Here is a 27,944-nt window from a genome sequence, read left to right as displayed (position 1 = left end):
GAAGAGGCCGGTTCCCTAGGCCTCTTGTCCCCTCCCACCAGTGATTTGGGCCATTGGCTCACAGGACCCGGAATCTTGTCAGTGGTGGTTCTCATCCTACCTCCAGCTCAGACTCTCTGCTGAGTAGCTTCCTCCTGGACGCTCCTGGGGATGTTCCCAGGCCCCACAGATTCCCCCTCTTTGCACTCACCCCTCAACTGGCTTTCCGCCACGGTGCCCCATGTTGGAGAAGAGCTCTGCTCTTTGCCCACTCGCCCCGGCCATTCCCACTCCATTCCTTCCCTGACTCACCCTGGGCCAGCCACACCCAGCCTGTTCTTCATTCACTTTCCAGTGTCTGCTTCCTGTCCCTTCCCCACTGCTGTGCCCCCATACACACACTTTTCTTTCCCTCCCGAAGTGCCCACGTTGGTCTCTGAGCCTCCAGTTGACCCTCCACGCCGCCCGTTCATGCCTCTCTACTGCTCGAAATTCTCAGTGGCTCCCCAGCACCTGTGGGTGAAGTGTGGCCTCTGTGTCCAGCACTCAGGGCCCTGCAGGGTCAGCCCCTGCTGCCGGCTCTGCACCCACATCTTCTGCAACCTTGGCGTGCTCCAGTTGCCAGTGCCACGTTTGCTCGCACTCCGAGCCTTCGCTCATGCTGTTCCCTCTCCCTGGAAGGCTTTGCCCCACCTTTGGTTGTATTATAAATCCCAGTCAACCTGCGAGTAAGTTAACTTTGACTCCTCCAGGAAATGCCCTCTGAACATGCCCCCTCTCTCTGTCTTCCCCAGGCGTAGGTGTCTCTCCTGTGGGCTCTTGTAGCACCCCACACCCTGCTACATTATGGCGCTTAGCAGTCTCAGAGTTGGTGGCAGATCTGTCCCCTGCCCAGCTGGCTGTGGGGGCCTGGAGGGCCGGGGTCAGGGGTCCTGTTGCTCCTGTTAGTGGCACCGAGCCCAGAGTCAGGCACGTGGCCAAGGCTCAGCCAGAGCTGCAGGAAGAGATGCAGCGTCGGCCAGTCTCTCACACGCCAACATCAGGGGCCGGAGGTGTGAATCAGTCTCCTGGTGCTGCGTAACCAATGGCCACGAGCTTAGAGGCTAAACACAGGTTTATCCCCCCCAGTCTGGACGTCCGAAATCTGGCTGGGCTCAGTCTCACTGGGCTGACATCAAAGTGTGGACAGGGCTGGGTTCTTCCGGTGGCTCTAGCGGGGAGTCCACTTCCTAGCCTTTTCCAGCTGCCAAGGCCATTTCCACTTTCCTTGGCTTGTGGGCACTTTTTCCATCTGGAAGCAACGTGGGGCTGAGTCCTTCTGTGCTCCCATCTCTCTGGTTCTCGCTTCTGCCCTTTTCCTCCATCTTTAAGGATCCTGGTGATGACATCGAGCCCAGCTGGGTAATCTGCCTGTTTTAAGGTCAGATCACTAGCAACCTTAATATTATTCGCAGCCTTCATTCCTGTTTGTCTGGTAAAGTAACAAGATATTCACGAGTTCCGGAGGTTAGGACATGGACGACTTTGGGGGGACCGCTGTCCTGCTCATCACGGCGTGGGAGAAGGTGGCGACTCAGGGCCATGGGGGCAGGGGACCATGCTCTGTGAAACCCTGGGGGTTGGGAAGACCCAGGGCCAAGGGTGGTGGCTGGGTTGGAGAGCAGGAGGATTTGCGCAGGTCAGAGAGTTTTGGGGAGAACCAAAAGGGGATTCCCTCCATAATGGCTGGGGCTGCAGGTGACAAACCCAACCAAACTTTTATCTCAAGGGAAATTGATTGACTCTTGAAACTAAAAAGGACAAAACCAAAACACCATGGGCAGGAATTTCTCCAGGTGTGACTTGGTCAAGGTCAGAGGATGTCTCCATCACTCCATTTTTTTTTTGTCTCTCAAATCTCCTCTTTGTCCCGGTTGGCTTCACCCAACCCATGAGTCGGCAACATGGTAGCAGCCATGCCTGCCCCATGGTCCCCAGGTTTAAGTGCACCAGAGCAACTACCAAGTCTCAGCAAATCTCACTGCCCTGCCTCGTCTCGCCCGGGCCCTGAGTGGAGCCCCCAGCTGGTCACAGGGCCAGGGAACACTCAGTGCTGAGCGGATTGGACTACACCCAGACTGCAGGGAGACAACAGGGAAAAGTGGGTTCCTGAAGGAAATTCTGGGGGCTGTTTCACCAGGCGGGTGACACTCCCTTAGCAGAGGAGCCCCAGATTGATAGGAGACCCAAGTTCTGATTCTGTTTCTGCTGCTGACTTGGCATGTGACCTTGAGAACATGATTTATTAACTTCTCTTGGCCTGGTTATCAATGGAGAGGGTGAGGTGGGGTGCTGTCTAAGGGGCTTTCCAGCATCAACAACCTTACCACTCGAGGCCTTCCCCATCTGTTTCGTCCGTCTGTGTTCCTGCACCTCCGGACCCTCGCAGTAAAAACCGCGGTGGGTTTTCTGCAGGGGAAGTTGTGGGGAGTACGGCCAAGTTTGGGGTCTGCCCTGGGACTAGGGAGGCTTCATTTTCCCTACAAATGGGTTCATGGGAGAGTCTGGGGCCTGAATAAGTGGCCATGGACTCTTAAGACTTAGGTGCTATTGGGTTGAACCTGACTGTGCTTGGGGCCAGTGTTTAGCGTGTGGCCAAGGTGGGGTCATGGCATGAGTTGCTGTCACCATGTGGCTGAGGTGAAGACTCCATCTGGGCCTGGGGTGGGGATCAGACGCTGGTTGGCAGTAGACAGGGCAGATGCTAGCAGCTGGTGTGCGCGTAACTTGGGCGTCATCTAAAGGCGACTCTGGCCACATGTGACTTCTGAAGTGCTTATTCTCATCTAACATGTTAAATATTTTACTTATTCTATTGTTTCCTGTCTACCGCTTCTGACTAGAGTGTCAACTTCATGAAGGCTGTGATTTTGTTCTCTGTGGGATCTCCAACTCTTAGAACTGGCATATTGTAGGTGCTCAGTCAACAATCGCCAAGTGACTGAATGACTACCGTGGAGCTACATGCACCAGGTGGGACCAAGACTAGCAGTTCCCCAAACTCACTGCCCATCTGAACCACCCAGAGAGCTTGTAAGAACCCGGTCACCCAGGGTGCGCCCCGAACCAATTGGATCAGAATGTCTGGGGGCCCAAGCCAGGCATCGGTATCTTTAAAAGATTCCCAGGTTGTTTCCTTTGCTGCAAAGCCTGAGAGCCTCTCGCTCCATTAGACCACATGAAGTACGGGGGCGCCTGCTGCCTGGCGAGGACACACACGCAGCCCACGCACCCAGGAGGAGGGAGCCGGACGAGGGCGGGCCGCGGCGAGGCTGCGATCCGTGCGGCGGAGGGAGACTTTCTGCCCTGGGTCTCTGTCACGCTCCCCGGACACCCGCCACGGAGGCGATTACCTCGCTCTTACAGAATAGATTTTGGCCGCGAGTCAAGAGGAGCTCTTGCTGCCCAGCTAAATGATGGCAAATCAATTTGAGGTCTCGGCTGGAGCTGCTGATTGAGGCCGGCAGCCAGGGAGCCCCGGGCTGTCAGAGCCCCAGTAGGGCTCTGCTGGGCCTGTGGGAGAAAGAGGCAGCCTCGAGGTCCAAGAGCCCAGCCTTCTCGTGAGGGGCAGGGGAGGCCTGGGGGGGTTGCCATCCAGGTGTGCAAGTGCAATCTCTGTTTATTTAGAGTAGTAATATTAACACTATTCTTCATCATTTCTTAGGAATTTGCTATATGCTGGCCCTTTGATACGTTTGTCGCAGTAACTGGGCAGTGCAGGTGCTATTATCTCTGTGTGGAGGCCCTAAGAGGGGAAATATGTGCTCGAGGTCACGTGGCTTCAATGTAACAAGTCTCTCTTGGGACCAGGTCTGTCTGGAAAAAACCCAGGTGCTTGCCATGGTGCTCTGTGGGGAGCTGGTGTGCGTGTCTGGGCCTCGAGCTCCGGTGAGCATGCCCGCCTCGGGTCCGAAGAGCAGTGCTTGGTCAGCGTGTGACCACGGGGAGGCCCCTGGGGAGGGGCTTGCTGAAGACAGACAGGAATGGGAACACGTTTGTGAGTGCACGGATGAGTGAAGGAGAGTTTGCTGACTAGGGGCTGGACAAAGCTGCAGGGGGGCCGAGCCATGCGTCTTCCCTGCTGGTACGCATGCCCGCCGGAGCGTCCTCCCTCCCTGCACCATGGCTGGTCTGTGTGGCCAGCAGAGCACTGCGGGAGCAATGATGGCGTGTGACTTCTGAGGCTAAACCATGAAGGACGTTACAGCTTCCACCTTCTCTCTTGGGTTACTCACCTGGGGGCGGCTGGCTGCCATGCCGTGGGGACACTCAAGCCCTCCCGAGAAGCCATCCTTGGCAGGGAGTGTCCTGCCACCAGTCAGAACTAGCTTGCCGGAGATGTGACCATGCCATCATGGAGGTGGGTCCTCCAGCCCCAGTCGAGCCTTCAGATGAGACGGAGGCCCCAGCCGCCACCTTGACTGCAACCTCATGAGGCACCCCAAGCCAGAACTCCCCGGCCCAGCCGCTCCAGAATTCCCAACCCTCCGAAACTGTGAGAGAAATAAAGGGCTATTGGTTTAAGCCACTGAATTTTGGGGTGATTTGTGAGGCACCGATGTAACTAAGACATATTCCTGAGTCTGCTGAATTGACGGGAGCTTCCTGGAAGACAGCCCTTTCTGTCCGCCTCCCACTTGTGACCCCGCCTCTCCCAGTGCAGGGGGAAGACACGAGACATGTTTGGTTTTAAATGCAAGCTTCCCAGTGTACTGTTGGGGCGACTTGAGGGTTTTATTGAAATGAATTCTTCCCCTTATCCTTTTCACGTCTTCTCCCGCCTTTCCTCGACTGATCTTGTCTGTCTTCATCAGTCTTGCCATAGTAATTGTAGCATTTCATAGTGGTGGCTTTGAAATGTACCTGCTGTGTGCCAGGCACTGTGCTGAGGTATCTACAGACCTAATTTCCTTTGTTTCCCTCACCATCTCTGGTGGTGGTGGAGTTAGGCGTGTTTATTATTATTACACATGCGGGTTTTTTTTTTTTTAGAAAGATGAGGAAATCAAAGCTCTGAGCGGATGTATCATCTGCCCAAGTCCAGACAGAATCTGGAGTCGCAGCCCAGTTCGTCAGAAAACCAAAGCCTATGTTCATTCCCATGGTGCACCTCTACTTCTGAGCCTCGGTGTTCTCGTGTGCAAAATGGGCATGTCCTGGCCTCACGGATGAGCAGAGGCAGTGCTTTTAAAGCAACCAGCCTCCGGGCTGGCCTGTTGCAGGGGCTTAGTAAGCAGAGGTTCCCTTGCCCTCCCTCCTTGCCGCCTTACCCACCCCTCCCTGAACTTTAAGGCGGGCTGTTTTGACCCTCGCGTAGACAGGGTCATGCCAAGTGCCTCCCACTATAAGAACATTAGGGAGGTGGTGTGGCTGGGAGCTGGAGACCACTGGGCCTGCCCCAGGATGGGGTGGCTGCCCTGGGCCTGGAGTTCAAGCAGACGGTGACGCCAGTTCTGGCCCCACCCATTGAACCTGTGCCACCTCCGTGCTTGGAGTGGGAAGCACCGGCCAGAGCTCACACAGAGAGGAAGGAAGGGCTGGAGCTTCGTCCCCAGGACGGGGCCCTGGAGAGGCTGGAGTGCAGAGATGGCTCCGGCTGGAGGGTCCCAGCTGAGGCAACATTGTCCTTGGGGGGTATCAAATCATCTCTCAGATCAAGCAAAAAGCTCCAATTAATTACAAGTGCTAAGTGAGTGGTCTGGAAGTAGGGTTCTGCAGTCAATTAAAGGGATGCCGGAGGAGGCTTCATTAACCCCCTGCCTCCTGTTAGCTTTCGGTGCAGGAGAAAGTAAGGACCTGTCTGAGTCTGAAGGTCTCCCCCACACTGTGCGGATGCAGGCAGGGAGTGTGTCTGCCAAAGATGGCGCAGGAGGGATTCCTGGGTTGCATGGGACGATGCATTTGACTTGCAACCCCCTTCCCCTTCCAGGTTTCTTGATTTCGCATGCTTCGATCCCTGTCTGCTGAACGGGGGCGGGAGGTGGTTGGCCAGACAAGAATCAGTTTGTGCTTCTCCTGCCTTCCCCCCAGTTCGGGGGGGAAGACAGCCCACTGCTCTCTCCCCTGGAGCCCCACTCCCGGCTCGTTGTTTTCCTCCAGCACTGCCTCCCACCATTGCTGCAGACCTTAGAGAATGGAGCCACCAAGATGCACACACAGGCTTTGGCCTTGACCCCCCAGTACTGTCCCCCACATCCAGTCCTCAAGTCCTGCCAGTTTGCTCTCCCATGTCCCCCTAATCTGCCTACTTCGCCCTGTCCCACTGCCGCTGCCTGAGGTAAGGCCTCACCGTCTCCGACACGGACCTCGCCCAGCTTGTCCCTGGGCTCCCGGCTCCCACAGCTCCCGTCAGTCCGTCCTCCTTGATCTGCACATCGGACACCGTCCCACCTGTGCGCAGGGTCCTTCACCGAGTCCCCAGTGCCTGTGGGTAACGCGCACGCCCCATCTGCTGGCACCTGGTTGGCGTCCCAGGCTCTCAGCTCTTCACCAGACACTCAGCGTCCCTGCAGTGGTCCCCCACTTCTTCACTCACGTCAGGCCACCTTTGTCTCCTCCAGGCCTCTGTTCATGCCAGCGCCTCTCTGCCTGGAGTGCCTGCCTTCTCCTCCGGTTGCCTCCTCCCCTCGCACACTGAGCTCCCCCGACTCAGAGTCCAGGGGACCTGCTGCTCGGTGTCCTCACCTGGGGCCGTGGGAAGATCTGGGAGAACAGGCAGGAGCGGTGACATTAGGGCACAGGAGAGGGAGGCTCGGGTTCTGCCTTCACACGCCCACTGTGCAGGAGGTGTGGAGAGCTGCAGGCGAGTGACTGGCCACCAAATAAGTGACATGGAGATTGACTGCTCAGGCCCCAAGTCAGCATTCGGGTCCTGGGATGTCAACCAGGGTGTCAGGGGGTGGGTGACACTGTGGGCGACACTCTGAGGGGTGCTGGAAGGCCTCAGGGCACCAGCCAGTCCTCTCTGATAGAGCACCCAAGCTGGCAAGAGACACGTGCAGTGGCGTAGAACTGAATGCTTGCCACGCGGTGCTAAGGGTGCGGGTGCAGGAGCCCACTGACTCCTCACGACTGCAGCAGTTAGAACAGTTACTATCATCACCCCTTTTACTCGCGGGCAAACACTCGGAGGGGTGAAGTGCCTTGTTCAAGACCCCTCCGCCAGGTGAGAGCACCCACCCGCCAACCTGCCACCGTGGGGCGTCCAGCTGCGATGCCCAGCATTGTGTGAGCGGCCAGCAAACCCCGCTGTGGTCAGCGGGGTGGGGGTGGTGTCCGGCTGGGCCTCATGACAGGTGACATCTGAGCTGGGTCTTGAGACTTTAGAGGAGTGTACCAGGGAGGGGAAGGGTACTGTTCACTGCGGGCAGAGGGGACAGAAGGTGTAAACAGGAAACGTGTGGTATGTGTGTGCATGCTTGGAGCACAGAGTCGGGTGTGGGTCTGACCCAGCGGGTTGGGGTCGCACCACACGGAGCCATTCTGACAGTCCCGACGGTCCCCTGTCGGCCCTCATAGGTGCGGGGCAGCAGGGAGACGTGGTCAAGTTCGTGTTGTTTTGGCGGGTTTTCTAGTCAGGGCGGGTGGTGGGGAGAGGGTGAGTGGGAGGGAAGGGGCAGAAGCCGAGAGACCGGTGTGGGGGTGGGGAGGCGCCCAGCCAGGTGGAGAGAAGGCCCTGCTTAAGGCAGGGTGGTGGTGGAGGGTGGCCGAGGGTGGGGAGCGTCTGGTCTGGTCCTGAGTCCCCAGCAAGGCCTGGCACGTGTGTGTCTGGGAGCAACGTTCAGTGGTGCCCTTTCTGTGTCCCCAGCCTCCTGCTGCTGGCAGAGCAGGGACTCCGTCAGCGTTGGTGGGATGACCAGTGAGACACCCGGTCTGCCCGTGTGACTTGGCTCTATGCCAGATGTCACACCCAAGGAGCTTGGGGTGGCCGGGGAGGGGGTGTGCGGTGTTGTGACTAGGCTGGGCCACCGGCTCCTGAGGTTGTACAGTGGCTTTGAAGGGTGGGAGGTGCGTGGCCCCAAATCTTGGGGGCCAGCCCTGCCTGTGGTCTCGGTTGGTGTCTGGGATCCTTTCCACGGTGGCGCAGCCAGGAGCAAGGGCCACACCGAGGTTTGCTGCGGCCTCTGGAGCTCTGCGTGGGCGGGCCCTCGTGTCAGCTGGTGTCCCCTGTAGCCCCGGTGGGCGGTTCCGAGGGACAGAAGAGGACAGACAGAGCGAGAGCTGCTGTACAAGGTCTTTGTTGTCACGGTTGGGTTGGTACATGTTAGCGTCTGCGTCATACAAAGGGGGAGCAACAGCCATGGCTTTTGGTCAGGTTCAGGGGGGCATGAGGGGTGCCCCTCCCCTCCCCCAGGCACTGACACGTTTAAAGGAAGCAGAGCAACAAGGACACAGCACAGATGTGGAAAAAGGATACCCCCGCGTGAGCAGGGTGGTCATCCTCACCTGGGCCTCGCTAGGACCCCCACCCACACCCCAGGGCCGGCACAGATGTCATCCTCCCATCTGTCCTCCATGGAGAGTTACAGAGAGGGGGCAGGGGACTCGTGGCGGGAGGTTTGCCCTCAGGCCTGGGAGATGTCCCCTCATCTGAGCCAGTCGGCCCCAGCCCCCCATGCAGTCAAAGGCCTGTGGGACCCTAGAAGGATGGGGCAGTTGGGTGGGGGGTCAGCAGCCCTTAGGGGCTCTCAGGGCTGGTGGTCTGTCTCCTTTCACTCTAGCCACCAGCCTTTGGGGTGGCTTCTTTGCCACACGATGGCCCTGCGCTGAAATACTTCTGCTCTCTGCCTCTCTTTCCCCTTCTCCTTCGTCTCTCCCTCTCCCTCTCCTCACTCCCTTCCTTCCTATCTACACACACACACACACACACACACCCGGGAGGGTCTCTTCACTTCCTGCTTGCTTTTGGAGGGGAACACATGCAGCTTTCCTGGTAAGGACACCTCTTGGACCCGGAGTGGAGGACATCCACGTGCCGGCATCCTCGCCTATCACGTGCCTGGTGTGGCATGTCCAGAGAGGCCCGGTCCCTTCTCTGGTAGTGACCTTCCAGGCACACACGTCTCACCCACCTTGGGCAGTGCACCCTCCCTTGCATTTCACCCTGTTCTCACCATTGACAATGACTACTCTTCCTATTTCCCTGGCTGGGGGATGTCTCCCATGTATGTTATGTGTGTGTGTGCTGATTCTGGGGCCTCTCCCTCCCTGCCCCTGCCTCCACAGTATGTCACCTGCACACTGTCCCATTCATGTGTGACAAACTCATCCTCCTCCCGTCTACCAGGCCACACACACCTCCTGCCCCTGGCACATCATGTGATTGTCCCCACCCTGCTAGAGTCCCACCCCCATATTTTGTCTCCGCTATGAGCGTGCTGCATATCAGCTGCTCTCCAGAGGCAAGTCTGTGTCAGGAATGATAGTCCTCATGTTCCCCGGAACCTGAGAGTGACCATCTGGCAGTGGGAGAGCCAGGTATGCCCCAGGCTGAAATTCTCCCCTTGCTCTTGCCTCCAGGAAGCCCTCCAGTCCTGCTGCTTAGAGCAGGCTGTAGGGGTCTGGAGAATCTGGGAAGTACACCAGACTAAGCCAGCCATCCTGGGGGGCACTTTCGTATGGGAAAAGCCCTGAGGACACGGGAGGCTTCAGAGAGCACCAGGGACACCCTCTGAGGGTTCAGGGGCCCTCAGACCCACCTGGGATATCTTGTATGGCCGGGTTCCCCTGCTTGTCTGAAGCTGCCTATGCCTCAGTCTCTGCTGTTCATCTTGCATGCTCTGTGCCTTGGCTCTGCCTTCAAAGGCTTTGGGCCCCTGTCAAGGGGGAGACCTTCCTGAACACTGGAGATCCACTGTGTCCAGTGGGGCTCACACACAGGGTCTGGGGGGCCCGGGGCTCCTGGACTGGGCCCTGCCTGTCTCTGCTCCAGGACCCCAAGGCTCTCGAGAATGACCATTCTGCCCAGGAAAACAGATGTGAACGGACAAGCAGACAACAGGGGTGCAAGGTGGCTCCCCATCACAGACGCAGGCACAGACACAGACATCGGCCCCCCGGGGGGCAGGACACAGGGGCACAGGGGAAGGGGCGGGGGTGGGGGAGAAGGGCAAGTCCTGGGAGCTGGGGCTGTCGAAGCCCTGCTCCCCAGAGAAGGGACAGACCAAGGGACTTTTCTGGTTCCCTAAACATATGGATTGTTTTGTCTCGTTTTTAAAGTATTGCAGTCTAACTGATATGGCTTTAACTATTGGAAACGGACAGAGAAGACACATGTCTCTCTCTGAAATAAAAGCATAAGTCCACTAAAATGGAAAACCTGCAGAATGCAAACTGGGGCCAATGGGGCAGGGCAGCAGGGGCAGGCAAGTCGCCCCTTCCCTGGCCCCTGCTTTGGGGGTAGGCCCTGGCTGGGGCCCAGCATGGCTTCTTGGGGCTCTGCCTGAGTTTGTCCCAGTGGACATCTGAAAACCTCAGACAGAAGCCCTCCAAGGGTGGGAGGACTCTAGGCCAAGGACAAGGTCTCCTGTTGGATGTGGCTACTTGTGACCAGTGGTTTTGGGGCTGAGAGGGGCATCTCACCCATATTCCTGCTCCCCAAGACCACGCGGTGCACACTGCTGCCTTTTCAGAGCCATGTAAATGCACACAACAGTCGTGGCACACCTGACTCTCAAACACACCTTTCTACAACATCTAACACATACCCATCACTCCTGACACACATGCTGTTCTGAAAACCCATGGAAAAAAAAGTGAATACAAGCAAGCTCTCCCACATGTATGAGATGGCTAGCACACACATGTGGTGTAATCTCAGCACATACATACCACCTCAAACACACACACATACACAGACTGCCCAGCAAGCAGTCTCTAACACAGGGACATAATGGCTAACACCTCAAACACACACACACACACAATCTCAAGACACACAATCTCGAGACCGTACACCTATATGTACTGTCTCTGGACCCATCCCAGCTGACGTGGTCCCTGCCATGCACACCCACGCCTACACAGACACACACTTCCCCTGTCATTGCTCTGTGGCCATCCAGGTCTTACTCAAGTAACCGAGCAAGAGGCCTCGGTGATTTGGGGTGGGAGAGACAAACACAGCCTCACACATCCCAGAGGAGAGTTTGTTCTTGGCCGATGAGATGAATGGACAGATGCCTTCTGTCAAGTGGGGACTGGCTTCTCCCCAAAGGCTTGGGGCTTTAGCCAGGAAGGGTCCTCCAGGGGACCATGGGGTCCTGGAAGCACATGGACAGGACAAGGTGAGGAAGAGGGGTGGACAGGAATGGGGGCAGCTTGGCTGCACCAATGGGGGGCGCCCCATGGCATGGGCCATTGCTGCCCAATGGCTCCAAGTGTTTTCCGGGAGGCCTGGACAGCCCCTTGGCTGGGCAAGCTGGGCCCAGACTGGCAGTGGGGCCCCAGGACCTAAGTGGAAGGTGGGGGAACAAGGGGCAGCCCTACTTCGGGCCCCTCCAGAGATGAGTTAAAGTCCAAAGAGGATCCATTTGGAGGGACTGGCTTGGCAGGGGCTACCCCTTTTTGGGTGGGGGTTGGGGGTGCTCCTGGGCTGTGTGTCATTGGGGAGGGAAGAAGGAGGGCCTCAGCCTCCTTCCCAGAATAGGGGGGTCTCTCAGGCTGGGCCCTCACAGGGCAGGCCTACCCTGACTCCCTTCCTCAGAGCCAGGCCACCCAGCGCCCTTGCCCTGACCTGGAGGTCCACTGGGGATCAGAGGCCAAAGGTCAGCATGCTGGGCAGGGCTGGAATGTATCATCACTTTGGCTGGCTGGGGACAGTGGTCCTCCTGGCAGTGGGGTGCATGAAGGAATGTATAGGGGTTACCACACTAGCACAGACCTTAGGCTCTGGAAGGGGCCCCAGGGCCTCCTGCACTGGAAACAGTGCCCCGCCCCCACCATGGGGGAAAGCTGTCTTGTCTTTTTGCAAACAACTTGGGTGTCCGGTCGGGGCTGGGTCCTCTGGGACAAAGGGGGCGTGAGGGAGGCCGAGCGGATGAGCCCCCGGCCAGGGACAGGGGGCAGAGGCCAACTGAGGTTTTCCCATCAGAACTGAGACTTAACTGAATGAGAGAGAGAGAGAGAGAGAGAGAGAGAGAGAAAGAACTAAAAAAAAAAGTAACGAGTGGCGTGGGGACGGTGGGAGGGCCGGCTACTTCTTGAACATGTCCTGCAGCGGCCCAGGCAGGTACTTGAGCACCGTGTCGAGGATGCTCTCCTCCTCCTCCTCCTCCTCCTCCCCGCAGCCCGCAGGGATGGCCTTCTTGGGCCGCGTCAGGCTCCCCTCGCAGGGCTGTTCCAGGGCCGCCTTCTCCTCAGCCTCCTTCTCTTCCTTCTTCTTCAGCCCGTACTGGGGGGTGGGGGGTGGACATGAGCATGAACGGGGCAAGGAGAGAGCTGGTCTCAGGGTCATGCGGACTCATCTGGGGCAGCTCATGAGGACTCCTCAGCCTCAGTCCTCTCATCTATACAATGGGGATGATGAGGGCATCTTCATGTGCAATTGTGACTGTCCCCAGTAACAGAGACGGTGCCTGGGGTTTCCTTCAAATCGATACCTGCTCGTAACAAGTTCTCTGTCCTTTTGAAATCCCCCAAGATCTGAAATCTGAAAGTTCTCCCATGTGTTTGGACCTGGATTTTGGTGATGAAACTTGCCTTCAGCTGATGGAAGGCTACTTACAGCCTTGATTTAGTGCAGCGCCAACACCACACGCATGTCGGTCTGTTTGGTATAGGGTGGCAGCCACAAGCCCGCTGACAGTGACACCTGAGAGTAACAGGTGCTCAGGGCACTCTGGTACTTTTCAGAAATCCTGATTCTGGATTCTAAACTTATTTGGTCCCCAGGGTTTTGGGTGGGAGACTGCAGGCCCATAGCAGTCTTTAGGGAGCACCTCCTATGTGCTTTGTCTCAGGTGGTCCCCACTGATCCTTGAGGGGGGTGTTCCTGTGACACCCGGAAGTGGGAGGCTCAGAGAGAGCTAGGTCTAAGGTCAGAGCTGGGGGTCAGGGGAGCCTGAGGCCAGGGTTTGGGGGCCCACTGGCCCTGCGTCCCTATGCTGCAGGTGGGCAGGAGGCTGGTTCTGACCTTGTCTCGGATCTGCTGCCGGACCTTCTCGCGCTCAGCCTCCATGCGCGCGTGCTTGGCCTTGCGCTCCTCCTCCTGCTGCCGCAGTGCCTCCTGCCGCTCCTCCTCCTTCTTCTGCGCGTCCGGGTCCTTCTCCTCCTCACCCCCCAGCATTTTCCCCATGTCCTTGGTGGCCCCTGCAGGGGAGGGGTTGGGAAGAGAGAGGGTGGGGTCAGAGGGCCCAGGGTTGGGGGTAGTGGGGCCTGGTGTGCTGAGGCCCTCTCCCACCTAGGTCCAGCCCCTGGTTGAGGGGGCGGGTGCAGGGCTGGGGCCTCACCTCCGAGGGCCTGTTTCATGACGAAGTCCATGTCTATGACTCTGGGTAGCGTGCCCTAGCCTGCAGCCAACTTTGCATGCAGTGCTCCTGGCAGGCCTGGCCGGGGAGGTGTGCCAACCTGCAAAAGAGGAGTTGGAGGTTAGATGAGACAGACCTCTGCACAGGCCGGGCGCTGGAGTCAGGCCGACGGTGGCCTCGTCCCGGCTCAGGCACGGGACTCCATCAGTCCGAGGCCAAGGCGCAACGTCCTGGCACTGCAAGGAAAGGGGTTATTTCTTAAGCACTTGCTATGCACCAGGCACATACATGGTATGTTGCCAAATGGCCCAGATCCCTCTTTTAAAACCATCCTGATCATATTGCTTGAATTTGATCGAAGTCAGGAGTCTCGGAAAGAGCATCGTACTTGGACGCAGGCAGAGCAGGGTTCCGATGCCATCCTGGCTCCTTATCTGCTATGCGTGCTTCAGCAAGTTCCCGAGCCTCCTTCAGCCTGTTTCTCCCTCTGTTAGACAGAAATGGCATGCATGGCATGCCTTCCTTCCTTCCTTCCTTAGAGCTGCTGTGGAGACGGAGAGCCTTCCCTCCGGGGCCACGGATCGACCCCTACGTGGAATGAGCATGTGCTCAGGACCCCAGGAATGAGCGCAGGTGGAGAAATGAGAGCAGCTAGCCTGGATGAACGTATGCACACTTCTGAAATTAGACAAATGGAGAAATAAAGTATTTTTATTGCAGCATACATGTTGGTTTTGTGTTTATAGCTTAATACTGATTTTTATTTTAAATTACACATGGGGGTGGGAGCCGTGAGAATCTCCTTGGGGCTTAGAGCCTGTACAGTGCCAGGCATGGGGCCTTGTGAGCACTCAGCTTATTTCAGTCTTCCTTCCCCCTCCCTAAATCACCGGCTTGCAGTTTTTATTATATTTTTATTGTGATTATTTTGCCTCAGAAGATTGTCTTCAAATAAAAGCTTAATGGGAATCTCAATTTGCAAAATATGTAAAAGTGGAACTGTTCGACGGTGGGGGTAGGAGTAGAGACCTGGAGCCCCCGCCGCCCGTGGCCTTCTTATCCTGTCTCCCCCGTATCCCTAAGGATCTGGACCCCAGTGCTCCAATTCCTAGACATTCCCTTTTTATTTTAATCGTTAAGTCTCACTGGCTCTGCCACGGGCAGAGCCACCATAAATGCCCTTTGGGTGTAGATGGGACATCTATGAGCTGTCCAAAGTGTGGGGTGGCCTGATGGTGCACTGAGGCCGGAACGGCTCCCCGAGGCCTTCCATTCCACACAGCGCTGGAAGGCAGCTCTGCCGGCCACCACACCGCCAGTGCTGTGTGAGTGTTGGGCATTTATATTTTGCTAGAAGGAAAAAGGGGTCCTGCGAGATGGTGACAGAGAAGTCAGGCCAGATATTACAATCAGGTTGAGTTCAAGGTCACTCACTGGCTGTCAGTCGATGATGGATTTTCCTCATTTCCTTCAAAATGAGAAAACATATCGTCAGATTGAGATCTCTCCCTAACATGGGGACCGAGGGTTTCTAGGAGGATTTCTACATGATCAGACCACCTGATAGGTTGTTTTGAGGAGAGAAAGTCATGAGAGAGTCGGGACAAAATCCCCTTGGGCTTTGGCACTAGACATACCTGATCTGAAATCTGGCTCTAGCGCTCCCTGGATCCTGGGGAAAGTGTCCCTTTGTTCCCTACAAAACGGGGACACATTAAGGCTACCCGTCCTTTGTCTGACATCTGAAGGAGGAGACAAGGGACTGGTCAGCACTGGGCATGGAACAGGAGCCCACTGACAGTAGCCAGAGAACCCACGGTGACGCAGAACTCCGAGTTTGAAGGCAGCTCCGCTCAGTCAGTCAGTGGGTTTTTATTTGATTCAGAACAGTGTAAAAAGACTGCATTTCTAAGAATGAGGGAAAAAAACCAATTTAAACATTGAATGATTTCAGGAACTATTGGGTTCCTCCTCCTGTGTTTACATGCCTCTCAAGGAATTGCCAGGTGGCGGGAAGAGATGCAGGTCTCTAATTGGAGATGTTTCCAATTGGTTGACAGGGCACCTGGGCTTTATTTCCAGCCTCATCCCGAAATTGTTTCTCTGGCAAGTCTCTCCTGGACCAGAGGATCCTTCTGAGCCCTCCCGCCCTTCTGTTGGAGCGGTTCTGGAGCATTTGAACTGCCGGCCACCCCGTTGGATCCTTAGACCCCATCGGTTCTGCGCCTCGTCCTTTCCCCCACGTGCTACCACCGCACTCTCTCCTCCCTTCTCCCTCTCCCCGCCCTTTGCCCTCTCCTCTTAATCGCTCTCCTTGGCTGACTTCTCTTTTCTCTCTTGTATCTCTGGGGAGGATGTTCTCAGGACCCCGACCTCGGCCTCTTTTCCCTCACCTTCCCCCAGGGAAAACCCATCCTTTCTAGGGGCTTTAACAACCGCTGATACTGATGACACCTGGAGATTTTATCTGGGCTCCAGACTCCTGTATTCGTTCATCCGACAAGCATTAGCCGAGCACCTGGTAGGTGGCCCGTAGTCTGTCGGGCTCTGGGGGTGTGCAGGGAACAAGGCAAAGTCCCGTCCTCATGCAGACTACATTCTGGGTGTGTATGGGGTGTCAGGGTATTTGTGGGGGGGGGAATAGGCAATGAGACAGTCAAGAAAGACGCTTGCCTTTCTCTCGAGCGCCTCCACCTGCCGCACTGCTTGGACTCGACATGGCGTCTCTCTACCACCAAACCGGGTCCCTCCCCAGACTCCTCTGCTTCCGCTTCTTCCTTCAGCAAACGCTGCTGCCACCCGCACCCCAGTGTGCGGCATATTTACTCAGGGGCTGGGTCTTCTCCGTGCCTGCGTCCACGTGGCTCCAGGGGCCTTCTGCTGCGGGCCTGCTGGGACTACTTTGCCAAGCCCAGCCTTCCCCAGAGTTCTGATGCCTAATCCCAGCACGACCCTCTCAGCTCCTAAGCAATGTCTTGTGCAGCCTGTGGAGGCTTCCCTAACCAACAGCACACGGCCCAGCATCATCGACACCGTCCTGCTCAGCAGGGGGCTTTCCTCCCCCTTCTGTGCTGCAGCGTGGGGAGGGGGGCGTGGGGGGGGGGGCTCTGGGACCAGGTGCATGTGACCTGGATCCTCAGCCTGCGACTCCTTACCTGTGTGAACATGAGCAATTGAACAATCGACCTAACCTTTCTGGGCCTGGGTCTTCTGTATAAAGTGAGGGTTATAACACCACTTCCAAATGGCAGAGATAGGCTGGGGAATGTGCTTGGTGCATGATGGGGGCGCAGTCAGTGGTGGCGACGATCACCACCAGACGATGAATGCCCGCTTGCGGGAACTCCTGTGACCTCCCCTCCTCCTAGCTCCTGGGGAAGAGGACCCCTCCTTCCCTCAGAAGCCACCCCCCCCAACCCTGTGGCCTTCACTCCAGATTTTCTCCCCTTACACCTCCTCCTTGGTCCCTTTGTCACTCCCTGTTCCTCACACCTCTAACCTCCCCTCCACAGGTCTCATTCTTGCCCAGACCTCACCCTTCCCTTCACCCTGTCTTCTACCTTCCTGGTGAAGGGCTCTGTGTCTCTGGGCACTTGGCATCTCTGCTTCTGCACCGCACAGTCCAGCCCCATAGCTCCATGCGCCCAGGGACCTGCTGCCTCTGCAGGTGCCCCCCTGCCTCCGCCCCCCCACCCCGACTGCTCTGGTCAGACTCGCCAGAGGCTCCAATGTCAGAGCCGGGAGTGTTTTCACAGCCCCCTGTCCCCTCCATCTCTCTGTAGCATCAGACGCTGAGAGTAGTCCCCATCAGACCCCCTGCGTCCCCCCTTTTTGGCCTTCTGAATTCCATGACACAGCACTTTTGGGGTCATATCAGACAGGTCCTTTCTGTCACCTTTGCTGGCTCCTTGCCCTTAAAACAGCGATTTCAACCTTTTTCATCTCATGGCACACAAAAAAACCCTCATGACTAAAATTCTGTGGCACACCAAAAAATATATTTCTTGCCAATCTGACAGAAAATTAAGTATGGTTTTGAATCATTCACAGCTATTGTTGTGTTGGCTGTTGCCGTTTTTTGAAATTTGACAGTCTAAGGGGAAAGAGGTCAGTGCCCCTGACTAAACAGTCGGCCACTGCATGCTTTAAAATTCTGGCAGGGGACCAGTGCGCCTGCCTGCTGTGGCACACAGGTGGAAAATCGATGCTTTTAAATGCAGCGATTCATTAGGCGATCTCTCCCCTCTTCCCCTCCCACTGCCCCTTCCCCCCCCACTTCCTCCCCGGGGGTCTCACCTACTCTTATTTGTTTATGCCGTGGACTGATCCCTCTCTCCTCCACCCACCTCTCTCCCTCCGCCCTTCACCCACTCCCCCCAAACCCTCGCACTTAACTCTCTGCTGTACATTGGGACGTGGACAACCTCAGTCCCTCCTGTCCAGGGAGCAGTCTCGCCTCGCCTGCCCCACCTGCCCATTTCCCTCCGCATGCCTGGTTCCACTTGCCTCGACTGCAGACTCCAGACTCAGGGAACTCTTCATTCGTTCACTCACACACTCACGCACACTGCAGATATTTTTTGAGCACCAGCGCTCCGCCAGGCATTGTTCCGGGTGCCGATGCCGTGGCAGAACAGGAGGAAGTCTCAGCGTTTGCTGTGAGAGCGCGCAGTCGGCCGGGGAGGCAGGCATTAGACCACACGAGGGACGGGCGAGTTACAGGTGCAGTGGGGAGCCGAGGGGGAAGCCTGGAGCCTGTAGCAGCCTCACAGTGCTTTCTGGGTACACGCCCTCTGCTCTTCCACGGCAGCTGACGCCTAGGTCGGGGCCTCAAGGTTCTGGATTTGTGCGTGAACTTCAGCTCTGTGTCTGTCCCAGCTCTCATCCATCCTCCACGGGGCCTCCGATTAATCTTCCTGAAGGGCGATCTGCTCAGGCATACCCCCCTACCACGGCTCCGCAAAACCTTGTGAAACAGATCGAAGTCCTTGTGCTGACCTTCAAGCCCTGCACAGTCTAGCACCTGCCTGCGTTGCCATTCATCGCCACCCCTCCCTGTGGCTCTGCTCGGCGGCACCCCAGCACACGGCATTCTTTCCAAACCCGGGGTACTCATTTATGCCGGTCCCACAGCCTGGAAACCTCTCAGCCTCATCTCACCCAGTTCAAGTCCTGGCTCCGCTACTCACTTACAAGTGACCTTGTGCAAGTGACTTAATCTTTTCTCATCTGTAAAGTGGAGAAAATAACACCTATGCCCAAGGCATGTAGGGAACATTAGATGAGATCATGCAGATAAAATGCTTAGCCTGGTGTTTGGCCCATAGTAGGTGCTCAGGACACACGGCCTGTCTTAATCATTGTTATTGTCACTGTCTTCCTCATCATAAACGGCAGTACTAATTTTCAAAGGTCCCTCTCAAACGCCACTCCCTCCGTGAAATTTCCCGGTGTCTTCCTCTTCCGAGACCCATGGCACTTTCTGGGGCAACCTTGACTGCCTCCAGCTCACGCTGTCTGTCCAGCTCTGCGTCTTTCCCTGCCCGGCCCCTCGGGGCTGCTCCCTGCACTTGGTTCATTTTTCCTGTCCTAGAGTCCACAGCATCTCTGGGCTCGTGGGGTAGCCAGCCCCAGGATGTGGTAGCTAGATCGAATGTCATGCTCCGTGCCGGCGAGGGTGTGAGAATGTACGCATTCCAAGTGCGCTCTGACTCTGAACTCGGGCATCGTGGGTCTGCGTGTGCGTGTGTGCAGAGATCGGGTCTTATGCCTGTGGGAGGGCTGCGGTCCAGCAGGTTGATTGCAGTTGAGGATCTTGGCTGGACCACCAGGAGGCGCTCCTCAGCGGTTCTGCCTGAAGCTTTGGTTTATCCCGGCGCAGGAAGGGTGGTGGTGGTGGTGGTGGTGGTGGTGGTGGGCTGGGGGAGGGGAGATGGGGGAAGGGGGTGGGGAAGGGCCGCTGCAGCACCAGCTTCCCTAGCCTTCATCTCGCCAGGACCCAGGCGTGATGCATCTTTAGCTTCCCCCTGACTCCCTCCCAGCCCGTCCCAGCCCGTCCCAGCCCGAGGTAGCTTAGGCACCTCCTCAGGCTCTGCCCACTGAGCTCAGGCCGGTTTTGGTGCTGGGCCCCTGCCCTCTGACAGTCTGAGGCACCAGCACTGTTTGTCCTTGTGGCTGTTTTCTGTGTGTGTGTGTGTGTGTGTGTGCATGTGTTAAATGGCTCGAGTCCAGGCTATGTTCACCGCAACTCAATCCAACACCCGTTTGCTTTTTTGCCACCCTCTGCTAACGGCAGCGGCAGGGACAGAGTTGTCTGCTCACCCCCACCCTACCCCACGCCCCTGGAAGGGAGAAGCACAGGGGAAGGGAAGGGGATAGGGCACCTGCACCCGCAGAAGAGCAGAAGCCGCGGGGGCTTTGCGTCCCCCGCAGAAGAGGGAACGGGAATCCTGGTGCTCCCCTCTGTGTCCCTGGTCCCGCGCTGCCCAGGCTACGGGTTGGCCGCTGAGAGCGCCCCTCCCCCCAGCAGCAGCTCCAACCCCAAGACCCAGCCGGGTCTCAAACTTTGCCGGGGGAGGGGCAGAGTGGGGGGAGGGGGAGGGCATGGAAGAGATGCTTGCGAATGACCCCAGGCAGCTGGCTGTGCTGCCCGTACCTCGGCTCCTCCTCTGGGGACAAATAGTCCCCGTGGTCCCCCACCCCAAAAGATGTTTAGCTTCTTTCCCCTTCCACCTTTGGTCTATCTGCTCCCCTTCCGCCGCCCTCTGACTCACTCCGGGAGCCTGAACTGTACCCCATGGGGGCGGCTTCCTCCTCCAGGGCGAGGAGGGCCCTGGCGGGCTCCGGTTAAGTAGCTCAGATCGAGATCCCCACCCCCACCCGAGCGAGATGGAAGTTGTTGTCTGGGTTCAGACTTGAGTCTCCCGTTGCCCTCGGGGCCGCCCTGACTTTCCAGGAGCCGGGCTGTTTCAGGCGTCAGCCGGGTGGAGGGCGGAGGGGGGCCCCCACCTCTCCCAGTTCGGTCGGTTCACTGCCTCTCAGCCGGCTCGCTAACCCCCTCGCAGGGAGCTGTCCTTTCAGTACCACGGCTAGCGAGGCCCCGGGAGGGTGCTCGCTGCTGCCGCGCAGCCTCCCCTTCACGCGGCCGGCCAGTCTCGGGGAGCTGAACCCCCCGAAAGAAGTGCTCCCCAACCCTCCGGGCTGCCCTGTGGCCTCGACCGGAGAGCCAGGACCCTGTTGCCCACAGCCCGGCCCCGCCCTCCCGGCCCCCGGCCAGCACCGACCTGGCGGTCCCTGCAGCCGTCTGAGCCACTGCAGGGCTCCGCTGGACTCAGCCAGGCGGTTCCTCCTGCTCTTCCAGCTCCTGCCGCCGCCTCGTGCAACTCCGCCAGGCGAGCTGGGGCCGCCGCTGCCGCGGGAGGCGCCCTCCAATCACGCCCCTCAGCCAGGCCCTGACGTGCTACCGCTCCCCTTCCAGATGGGAAATTCAAATCTCTCTCCCTCTCCCCCTCTCTCGTTTCTCCCTTTCCTTCTCTCTCCCGCCCGCTCTCCCCCTCCCTCTCCCCCTCCCCTCCTCCCTCTCCCTTTCCCATTCTCCCTGTTTTCATCCTCTCTGTCCTTCCGCCACTCCCCCTCATTCCCCACCTTTGCCGGTCCTCTCCCTGCCAGTCCCCGCTGTCGCCACCTGTCCTGGCCACAGCTATTAGGACCACAGGCTTGTTGTCTCAGTGCACTGAGTGGGGGCGAGGAGGTGAAGAAGTGTTCTTTAAAGTGGAACTCAGAGGTCACCTGCATGGGAAAGCTCTCCTTGGTTACTCCAGGTGGAGGTGGGCTCACTCCTCTGAGAGAGACACCTGTTTCAGGGATCCCTGTTCCTGTTTCCATGCCTCTTGCCTGGGAGCTCCTGTCGGACAGGACCGCCATCAGGCTGTCTTTGGGCCCTCTCAGCGGAGCCTCCCGCTACATAAGCACTCGAGACATTGACGGGTGCCGATGGGTAAGGGCCCTCCAAGTGGACCAGGGGCTGCGGCCATTGCCGTGGGCCCCAGGCGACCCAGGCCTTTCTGGATCTGCCGTCCTGTGAAAGATGAGGGGTCCGCTGGGGAGCTTTACCCCAGGAGGCCAGTGCTTTCTCTCCGATGCCCAGGGAAGAGGAGGGCAACCTCTGACCCCCCCACCACCTTCCTCCTCCTCTCACACGCGTGTTGTTTTGTTTTGTCTCTGTCCCCTAACGAGCCTCTCCACTCAGCCTGCCGCCTTTTGACTCTAAACTGCATCCGTCAACCCACGCTCAGATGTAGGAAAATGGCCGCAGAGAGGAATGGCCGTGTGCCAGGACTTTAGAGGGTTTGCAGGAGTTCACACATCAGTCAGGGTTATGTCAGAGTGGAAATGACTTCTGCTCTTGTAAGGGGATGGCCTCCTTCCAAGAAGCGAGTGGCAAGAGCTTCAGAGGGCTGGGTCCGGGAGAGGGAGGAGGCACGGCTTTTTTCCTGGGGGGGGAGGGGGAACTATTCCTTTGCACAGGTTCACAGCAGAGGCTTCAAAGTGGGGGAGTCCCTCCCCACAAGTCGGAGGCCGTTGGTGGACCCCTTTTCCTCCCCTGGAGAGTCCTCTTTGAAGCTCATGTCTGTTCTCCCTTTAAGGCTGTGGGGCTTGGTTTAGGGAAGGTCTTTCTTTTATGTCTGGGTTTCCTGTTCAGCACTGTGTTGGGCCTTCGGCTTGCTCATTCTCGATTCTGACTCCCTTCCCCATGGCAGGCCCTAATGGAGGGGCGCAGACGGGGGGCTGCTTGATTAGAATGCCTTAGACGCGGCACAAATGCCTGAGGGGGTTCTGGGCAGGGGGGTCTGAAACCCTGCCATTTCAGGAGTCGTGGTCCTCCTCCCTCCTCCCTCTCTGTTCTTCTAGAGCAGAAGCTCGGTAAATGGGACCTGGCTGGTAGCGCTGTGGTTACAACTGGGTTTTTTTCCACAACGGGCATTGCATTTGACATGGAAGTCGACCAATCTCGGCTAAAAACCCAACCTAACTTTCAGAAAAACACTGACTTCAGTTCTGGGCACCACAGTTGAAGACGGAATTTGATACGTTCCAATATGTTTAGAAAAGAAGGGCGGTGGTTTGGTGGTGGGCATCTGGACAGGTCAGACGAGGGCAGGTCGAAGGGTCTGAGGTGTCTCGTGTGGCGGAGAGAACGCTAACGGGGGATTAGGCCTCAACGGTCTAGAAGTCTCTTCGGTTTGCAATTCCAGCACTTAGTATGGTGCACAGCAAAGTAGGCGCTCGGGGGTGCTCACTGGATGAATAAATGGCCACTGAAAGGAAAGAGGAGTACTACTGTTTTCAGTGGTGCTGAAGGCAGAACTAGGGCAGTGGGGGAAAGGTGAAGGGAGCGGACGGAAGCTCTAAGGGGACGAACCGCCTACCAGCTGAAGCTGTCCAGCCGTAGTACAGAGTGAACATGCGAGGCGGCGAGTTCCCCAGCCCCGGAGGATGGCAGTTGGACAGCCAGAGCCCCCTGTGAGCCCAGGCTTCTATGAGTCTATTAAAACCGCGGGAGCCGACATGAATCATGTCTAGCTGCAGAAAGTCTTACTAATCAATAAAAGGACAGCTCAGTCAAGTTTGGTGGCTTCACCCTGTTGAATGATTAGGGATAAATCGTGACACGTCAGCTATCGGTGCTTCCTGTCAGAAGAGATGATGGAGAGATGAGCGCTTGCTCCTGGTTCAGTGCTACCAGCCTGCACTTGGTTCCCAAACGCTCTGTTATCGCTGCAGAGTCGCCAAGAGTTATAAGCATTTCCTCGTGATTATACTACTACTAATCACAGCAGCCATCAGGATCCCAGTTTGCCTCACTGTGGTGCTTTGCATAAATTACATCTCTCCTTTGGTTCACACAAACCCCTATTTTCAAGGCGGTGAAGACGAGGCCCAGGGACATATGGTGGGTCTTGGGCGGAGCCAGGATGCTGGCCCGGGCTGCCCCACACCGAGTTCTGGGGTCCCACCACGCTGGGCTGCTTCTCTTCTGACACATCCCACAGCCTATGGAAATGTAACTTTTGCTCTGCAGTTATTTTTTTTACATTGACATTTACAGTCTTTCCTATCTCCAGTTTCTCACCAAAAAAAAAAAAAAATGAATTCACACCCTGCTCCGGGTCCTCATGTCACGTGGGTTGTCAGCGTTTCCTTCAGTCTCCTGCATCCCCTCCCCCACCTCCAGCCTAGGTCCTTGCAGAGTTCGCTCTCTGGACGGCTTCTAAGAGTCACCTGGTTAAATGCGGGTGCGGCTCCGCTTAAGGCGTCTTCCCCGGCTGGTGCTGAATTTTCACTTTGTTCGTGAGCGCTGTGGGCTGGGGCAGGGGGCCAGGTTTGAACAGATTTTTAAAATGGTATGTACATGCCTTGAACGTTCACCAGGAAGCCAGTCGAGAGAGCTAATGTCAGTACTTCGTGTGGGGCTCGAGGAACAGTGTGTGCGGAACGACAACTGTCGCAGATCATAAACGCGGCGGTCAGTGAGGACGGTGCTTGTTCAAAGGTCAGCCGATCTCTCCCCTGCAACCGCCTGCGTCCAAAGGGCACTCGGGGTGCCGCGTGGGAGGTGAGGAGGCATCTAGGAAGCACTGGCCTCCACCCAGATCTGGAGCCTGCTGTCTGGGCCTGACCGGCATCTAAAGGCTCCAGATGCCCACCCCACGTCCTGCTATTCTGGCTTGAGCCTGGAGGGGCAGAGTTGCACTTGGTTTGAAGGGGTGGCCACGGGCCCCGGGCAGAAACAGAGCTGTGGGGGCAATGTGTAGGGAAGGGCTCTAGGCCACCTGGTTCATCTTGTGAATGGCTTCTCTCTTGTCACTCAGAATGGCCAGGGTGCCCTCACTGTCATGGTGGTGAGGCTGGGGTCCCAGCCATTCTCCTTCAACATGGAATGACGCAGGTGGAGGCAAATGCACTGGTGTGCAATGGTGCATTTGCGTGTGTGCCCACCAGGGTGGAGCCGTGCGGGAAGTGGGCAGCAGCCCTGTGGAGGGTAACGGGGGCCAGTAGGGCAAGTGTGGGTCTGATGCTGTGTGTGTGGTGCTGGTGTGTCCCTCTGGATGTGAAGTGACCCATGTGAGTGCATCAATGGTGTGTGGTAGTGTGCAGCCAAGTGGGTTGTGGTTGCGGTGGAATGTGTTGATGGGGTTGTGCAGCGGCTTGGATGTGAGGCAAGGGTGCCATGCACGGCTGTGTGTGCTGTGCAGCGTGCAACCACAGAGGGTGACGTTTGCACAGACTCTGCCAGACGGAAAGGCTCTGGGGACATTCCGACGCGATGGCCTGTGTCTAACTTGCTGGCAGTGAGAGCGGATGTAGGTGATAGGGTGTTACCATCAGTATGTACCGGTGCCATCACTGGGGGCAAGTGTGCAGATGTGTGTCACAGGGAGTGGCGCCTGTATCACTGCCATTGCGTTGGGCAGAAGGGGTGTATATGTGCATCAGGAGTGGGTCATCACCTGTGTGCAGGCGTGCAGGCTAAGTGGGTCACTGAGAATGACTGACCCCTCCATTTCCATCTTCCCCCACTAGACGGGCTTATGGTGATCCAACCTGCCAGCCCCTGCCCCACCTGGCAGGCTGTAGAAATCTTCGATTCTCCACTCTCTGCTTCTGTTTCTCAGAAAGAAGCCACACCCTGACGTGTGTGTGTGCTGTGTGTGGGGGGGGAACTCCTTGAGGAGTCCCCTCTCTCTCCCATTACCGGAGCCCTGCCCTCACTCTGAGCCCCTCTCAGCCCTGCATCCCACTGCCAGCCCCTCAGAGGTCTCTGCCGCCCTTCATCCTGCCCCAGCCTCCCAGACCCAGGCGCTCAGTAGTGTGTCAAAGCAGTGCTCTGCCAGCCCCCACGCAGAGGCTTAGGATGTCCCTACACGGTCACCTGCCTCTTATCTTGAGCTCTCCTGAGACTGTGCGTTTCCACGTCTGCTCCGCCAGTCTGCAGTGCCCCCACCACGTGGCACGGCGAGGGTGTTTGGTGGTCAAGTCTTCCTCCCTTGCCCCAGGGTCTTTCTGAGCTCTTGCTGCGACTTCAGCACCCCTTTCTCAGCCCCAGCCCTTCCAGCCCTCTGGGGTGTGGTTGGACCTCCCTGTCCACCAACGTTCTTCCTGATGACCCCATGTGCTCATGCCACCCTGGAGCCAGCCAGTGCACCCGGCCACGCCTCCCCATTGAGTGCTGGCACGGGCGCGCTCAGGCACAGTGGACGCGGCGTCAGAGTTTGCTCTGGGCTCTCGGGAGGTTCTCCTTCCAGAATGTGAATCTGCCCCAATGGCACTGAGTTCATTGTCCTCTCCTCAATTTTAAACCCACACTCAGAAGAAAGAGCCTGCCCCTTAGGACCCTCCCCTTAGACACACAGAAATAGAACAACAGGCCTCCAGCACACTAGAATCATAAGCAAAGACCATTTTATAATCATATTAGGAATCACAGAATGTGCAGTGACCAGCTTTCTAGCCCTTCTGTGTCTGAGAGTGGCCCACTAGGGTGGGGGACTTGCTGGGGAAATTGCAGGTGTGTGGGTCTCACCCCACATGGACTGAACCAAAATCTCTGGGCTGGGAGCCCAGGAATTTGCCCCGGTTACCAGCCCCTGGGTATTTTTGATACACCCACTAGTTGAAAAACCCTTGCCTTGGGTCAGTAGAATCTGAGATCATGATTTTGGGTCTGAATCTTATAGAAAAAAATCATGGAATCCTAGAATATTTTAGGGTTAGTAGAAGTTTAGATTAAATTACACGCACTCACAACTTTAGAATCTTAAAAAATTCTATGAATGTTAATGTCTAGAATCGTGGAGTTGGAAGTGACCCTGGAGGGTGGTTTTCTTCCTGACCTTGAAGGAGTTTTTCCTTTTTAGCTTTGCTGCTCCTTTTGGCCTGGAAGAGCTTTTCCCCTCCGTCCCTTGCAGGACCGCCTCCATGGCGTCACCTACATTTGCGAACAGAAGTGTTCTTTCCATCTTGGCGCAAAGGTAGCTGGCAGAACCCCTGGCTTCACGGAGCCAGTGAGCCAGAAACGACTTCTCCTTTCCAGTGAGGGCCAGCACACCCCAGCCCACAAAACAGGCCTCGCTCTTTGGTCAAATGAACAGGGGGCATTATTGCTGCTTCATTAAAGCAGGCAGACGTGTCTGAGGAACACGGACAGCAGAAGCCAATAAGCTCTGGAGCTTCTGCTCAAGGAAATGAAAGAGAGAGAGAGAGCGTGCGGAGGGGCAGCAGAAGGCGATCTTGGAGATTGATGGACAGGCACGGGGTGTGTGTGGGTGTGTGTGGGGGGAGGGGTAGAGTGAGGGAGGGGAGGAAATGTGCATACAAGTCAGCAATGAAAAGCTGTGTTTCTAGTCATCCAACCCAGTGCCCTCGGTTTCCAGATACGGAAGTTTACAGAGGTGTGGGAAGGGGATGAGACTTGCTTAATACCACTCAGCAACTCAATGAAACCTGGAACTCCTGGAAAATATTTTATCCCAGTGATAACCCAGGCACACAGTTCCACCCTTCTTACAACGCCTCCGGGGGCTAAGCATTGTTCTGGGGAGGTTGCAGGTGGCAGCCCTTCCAGCTGCAACACCACCTGGGATGGGAGGTGGTATTCATTTAATTATTCATTGACCAGACGTATATGGAGGAGCTGTGACGTGCCGGGAGCTCTCCTAGGCAGACGGAGCTGTATAAGACATTTTGGAGTTCCAATTTTCCCCCTGCGTTCCACTGCGAGAGATGCAAATACTCCACAGAGAGGTAACACATGGCCCGTTCACACGCCCAAGAAGATCCTTTCCTTTCGGAGCCCCCGACTGGAGGTTCCCAGAAGGGAGCGGGGGAGAGAGGCCCACAAACAGTGGACGATAACACACCACGCTCAGTGCTGTCCTCGTGAAGGGGCAGCTCTGAGGAGGCGACGCAAACACACACAGCTTGCCAGCCAGATGGGCCTGGAAGCCCAAGCAGGGAAGGGACCGGGTGGCCGTGTCTGGGATCTCCGAGGCATGTGGAGAGAAGGCTGCCCTGGGTTCTGGGCACAGAGGGACATGGGCGACAGCTCAGCAGACCTCTACCCCTTCCAGAGCTGCAACTTTTCTCTGAGACTCAGATTCCTCTGCAAATTGGCGGGATGGTTCTGGCCTCCCAGGGCGCTCGTGGGGCTCAGACACCGTAATGTTCGGGGAGCAGCGGCGCAGCTGCTCTCTTCCCCTCCCACCCTGAGCGCGGCGGGGGTTTCTTCTGGAGTTGGGGGCAGCGCCACCGTCAGACAAAGCCTCCTTCTCCGATCTTGGTCAGAGAAATGTGCCTCATGATTCTCCTGAGTTTAAGTTGGAATTAGAAAAGAATTTGGAGCTCAGAGGAAGACGGGGAGATGGCTCTTCTTCTCCTTCACTCTTCCTGCCCCCGCACATG

The 27,944-nt window shown here is 57.0% G+C and overlaps 1 protein-coding gene across 1 annotated transcript; it reads right to left on the bottom strand.

Moving 5' to 3' along the window:
* Window positions 1-8,237: 8,237 nt before the first annotated feature.
* Window positions 8,238-20,945, bottom strand: CPLX2 (complexin 2). Its single transcript, XM_037057806.1, has 4 exons — window positions 20,768-20,945; window positions 13,467-13,584; window positions 13,151-13,326; window positions 8,238-12,409 (listed from the first exon to the last, which is right to left on the bottom strand). The coding sequence occupies exons 2-4, from the start codon at window positions 13,495-13,497 to the stop codon at window positions 12,212-12,214; spliced, it is 405 nt and encodes a 134-aa protein (XP_036913701.1). The 5' UTR covers window positions 13,498-13,584; window positions 20,768-20,945; the 3' UTR covers window positions 8,238-12,211.
* Between the last annotated feature and the right edge of the window lie 6,999 nt (window positions 20,946-27,944).

This window comes from Sturnira hondurensis, unplaced genomic scaffold (assembly GCF_014824575.4).
Source record: "Sturnira hondurensis isolate 20B ecotype Veracruz unplaced genomic scaffold, ASM1482457v3 Scaffold0009733, whole genome shotgun sequence".
Classification (NCBI taxonomy): Eukaryota; Metazoa; Chordata; class Mammalia; order Chiroptera; family Phyllostomidae; genus Sturnira; species Sturnira hondurensis.
The sequence above is the reverse complement of the archived record's forward strand: the minus strand, read 5'-3'. Positions and strand labels throughout refer to the sequence as shown.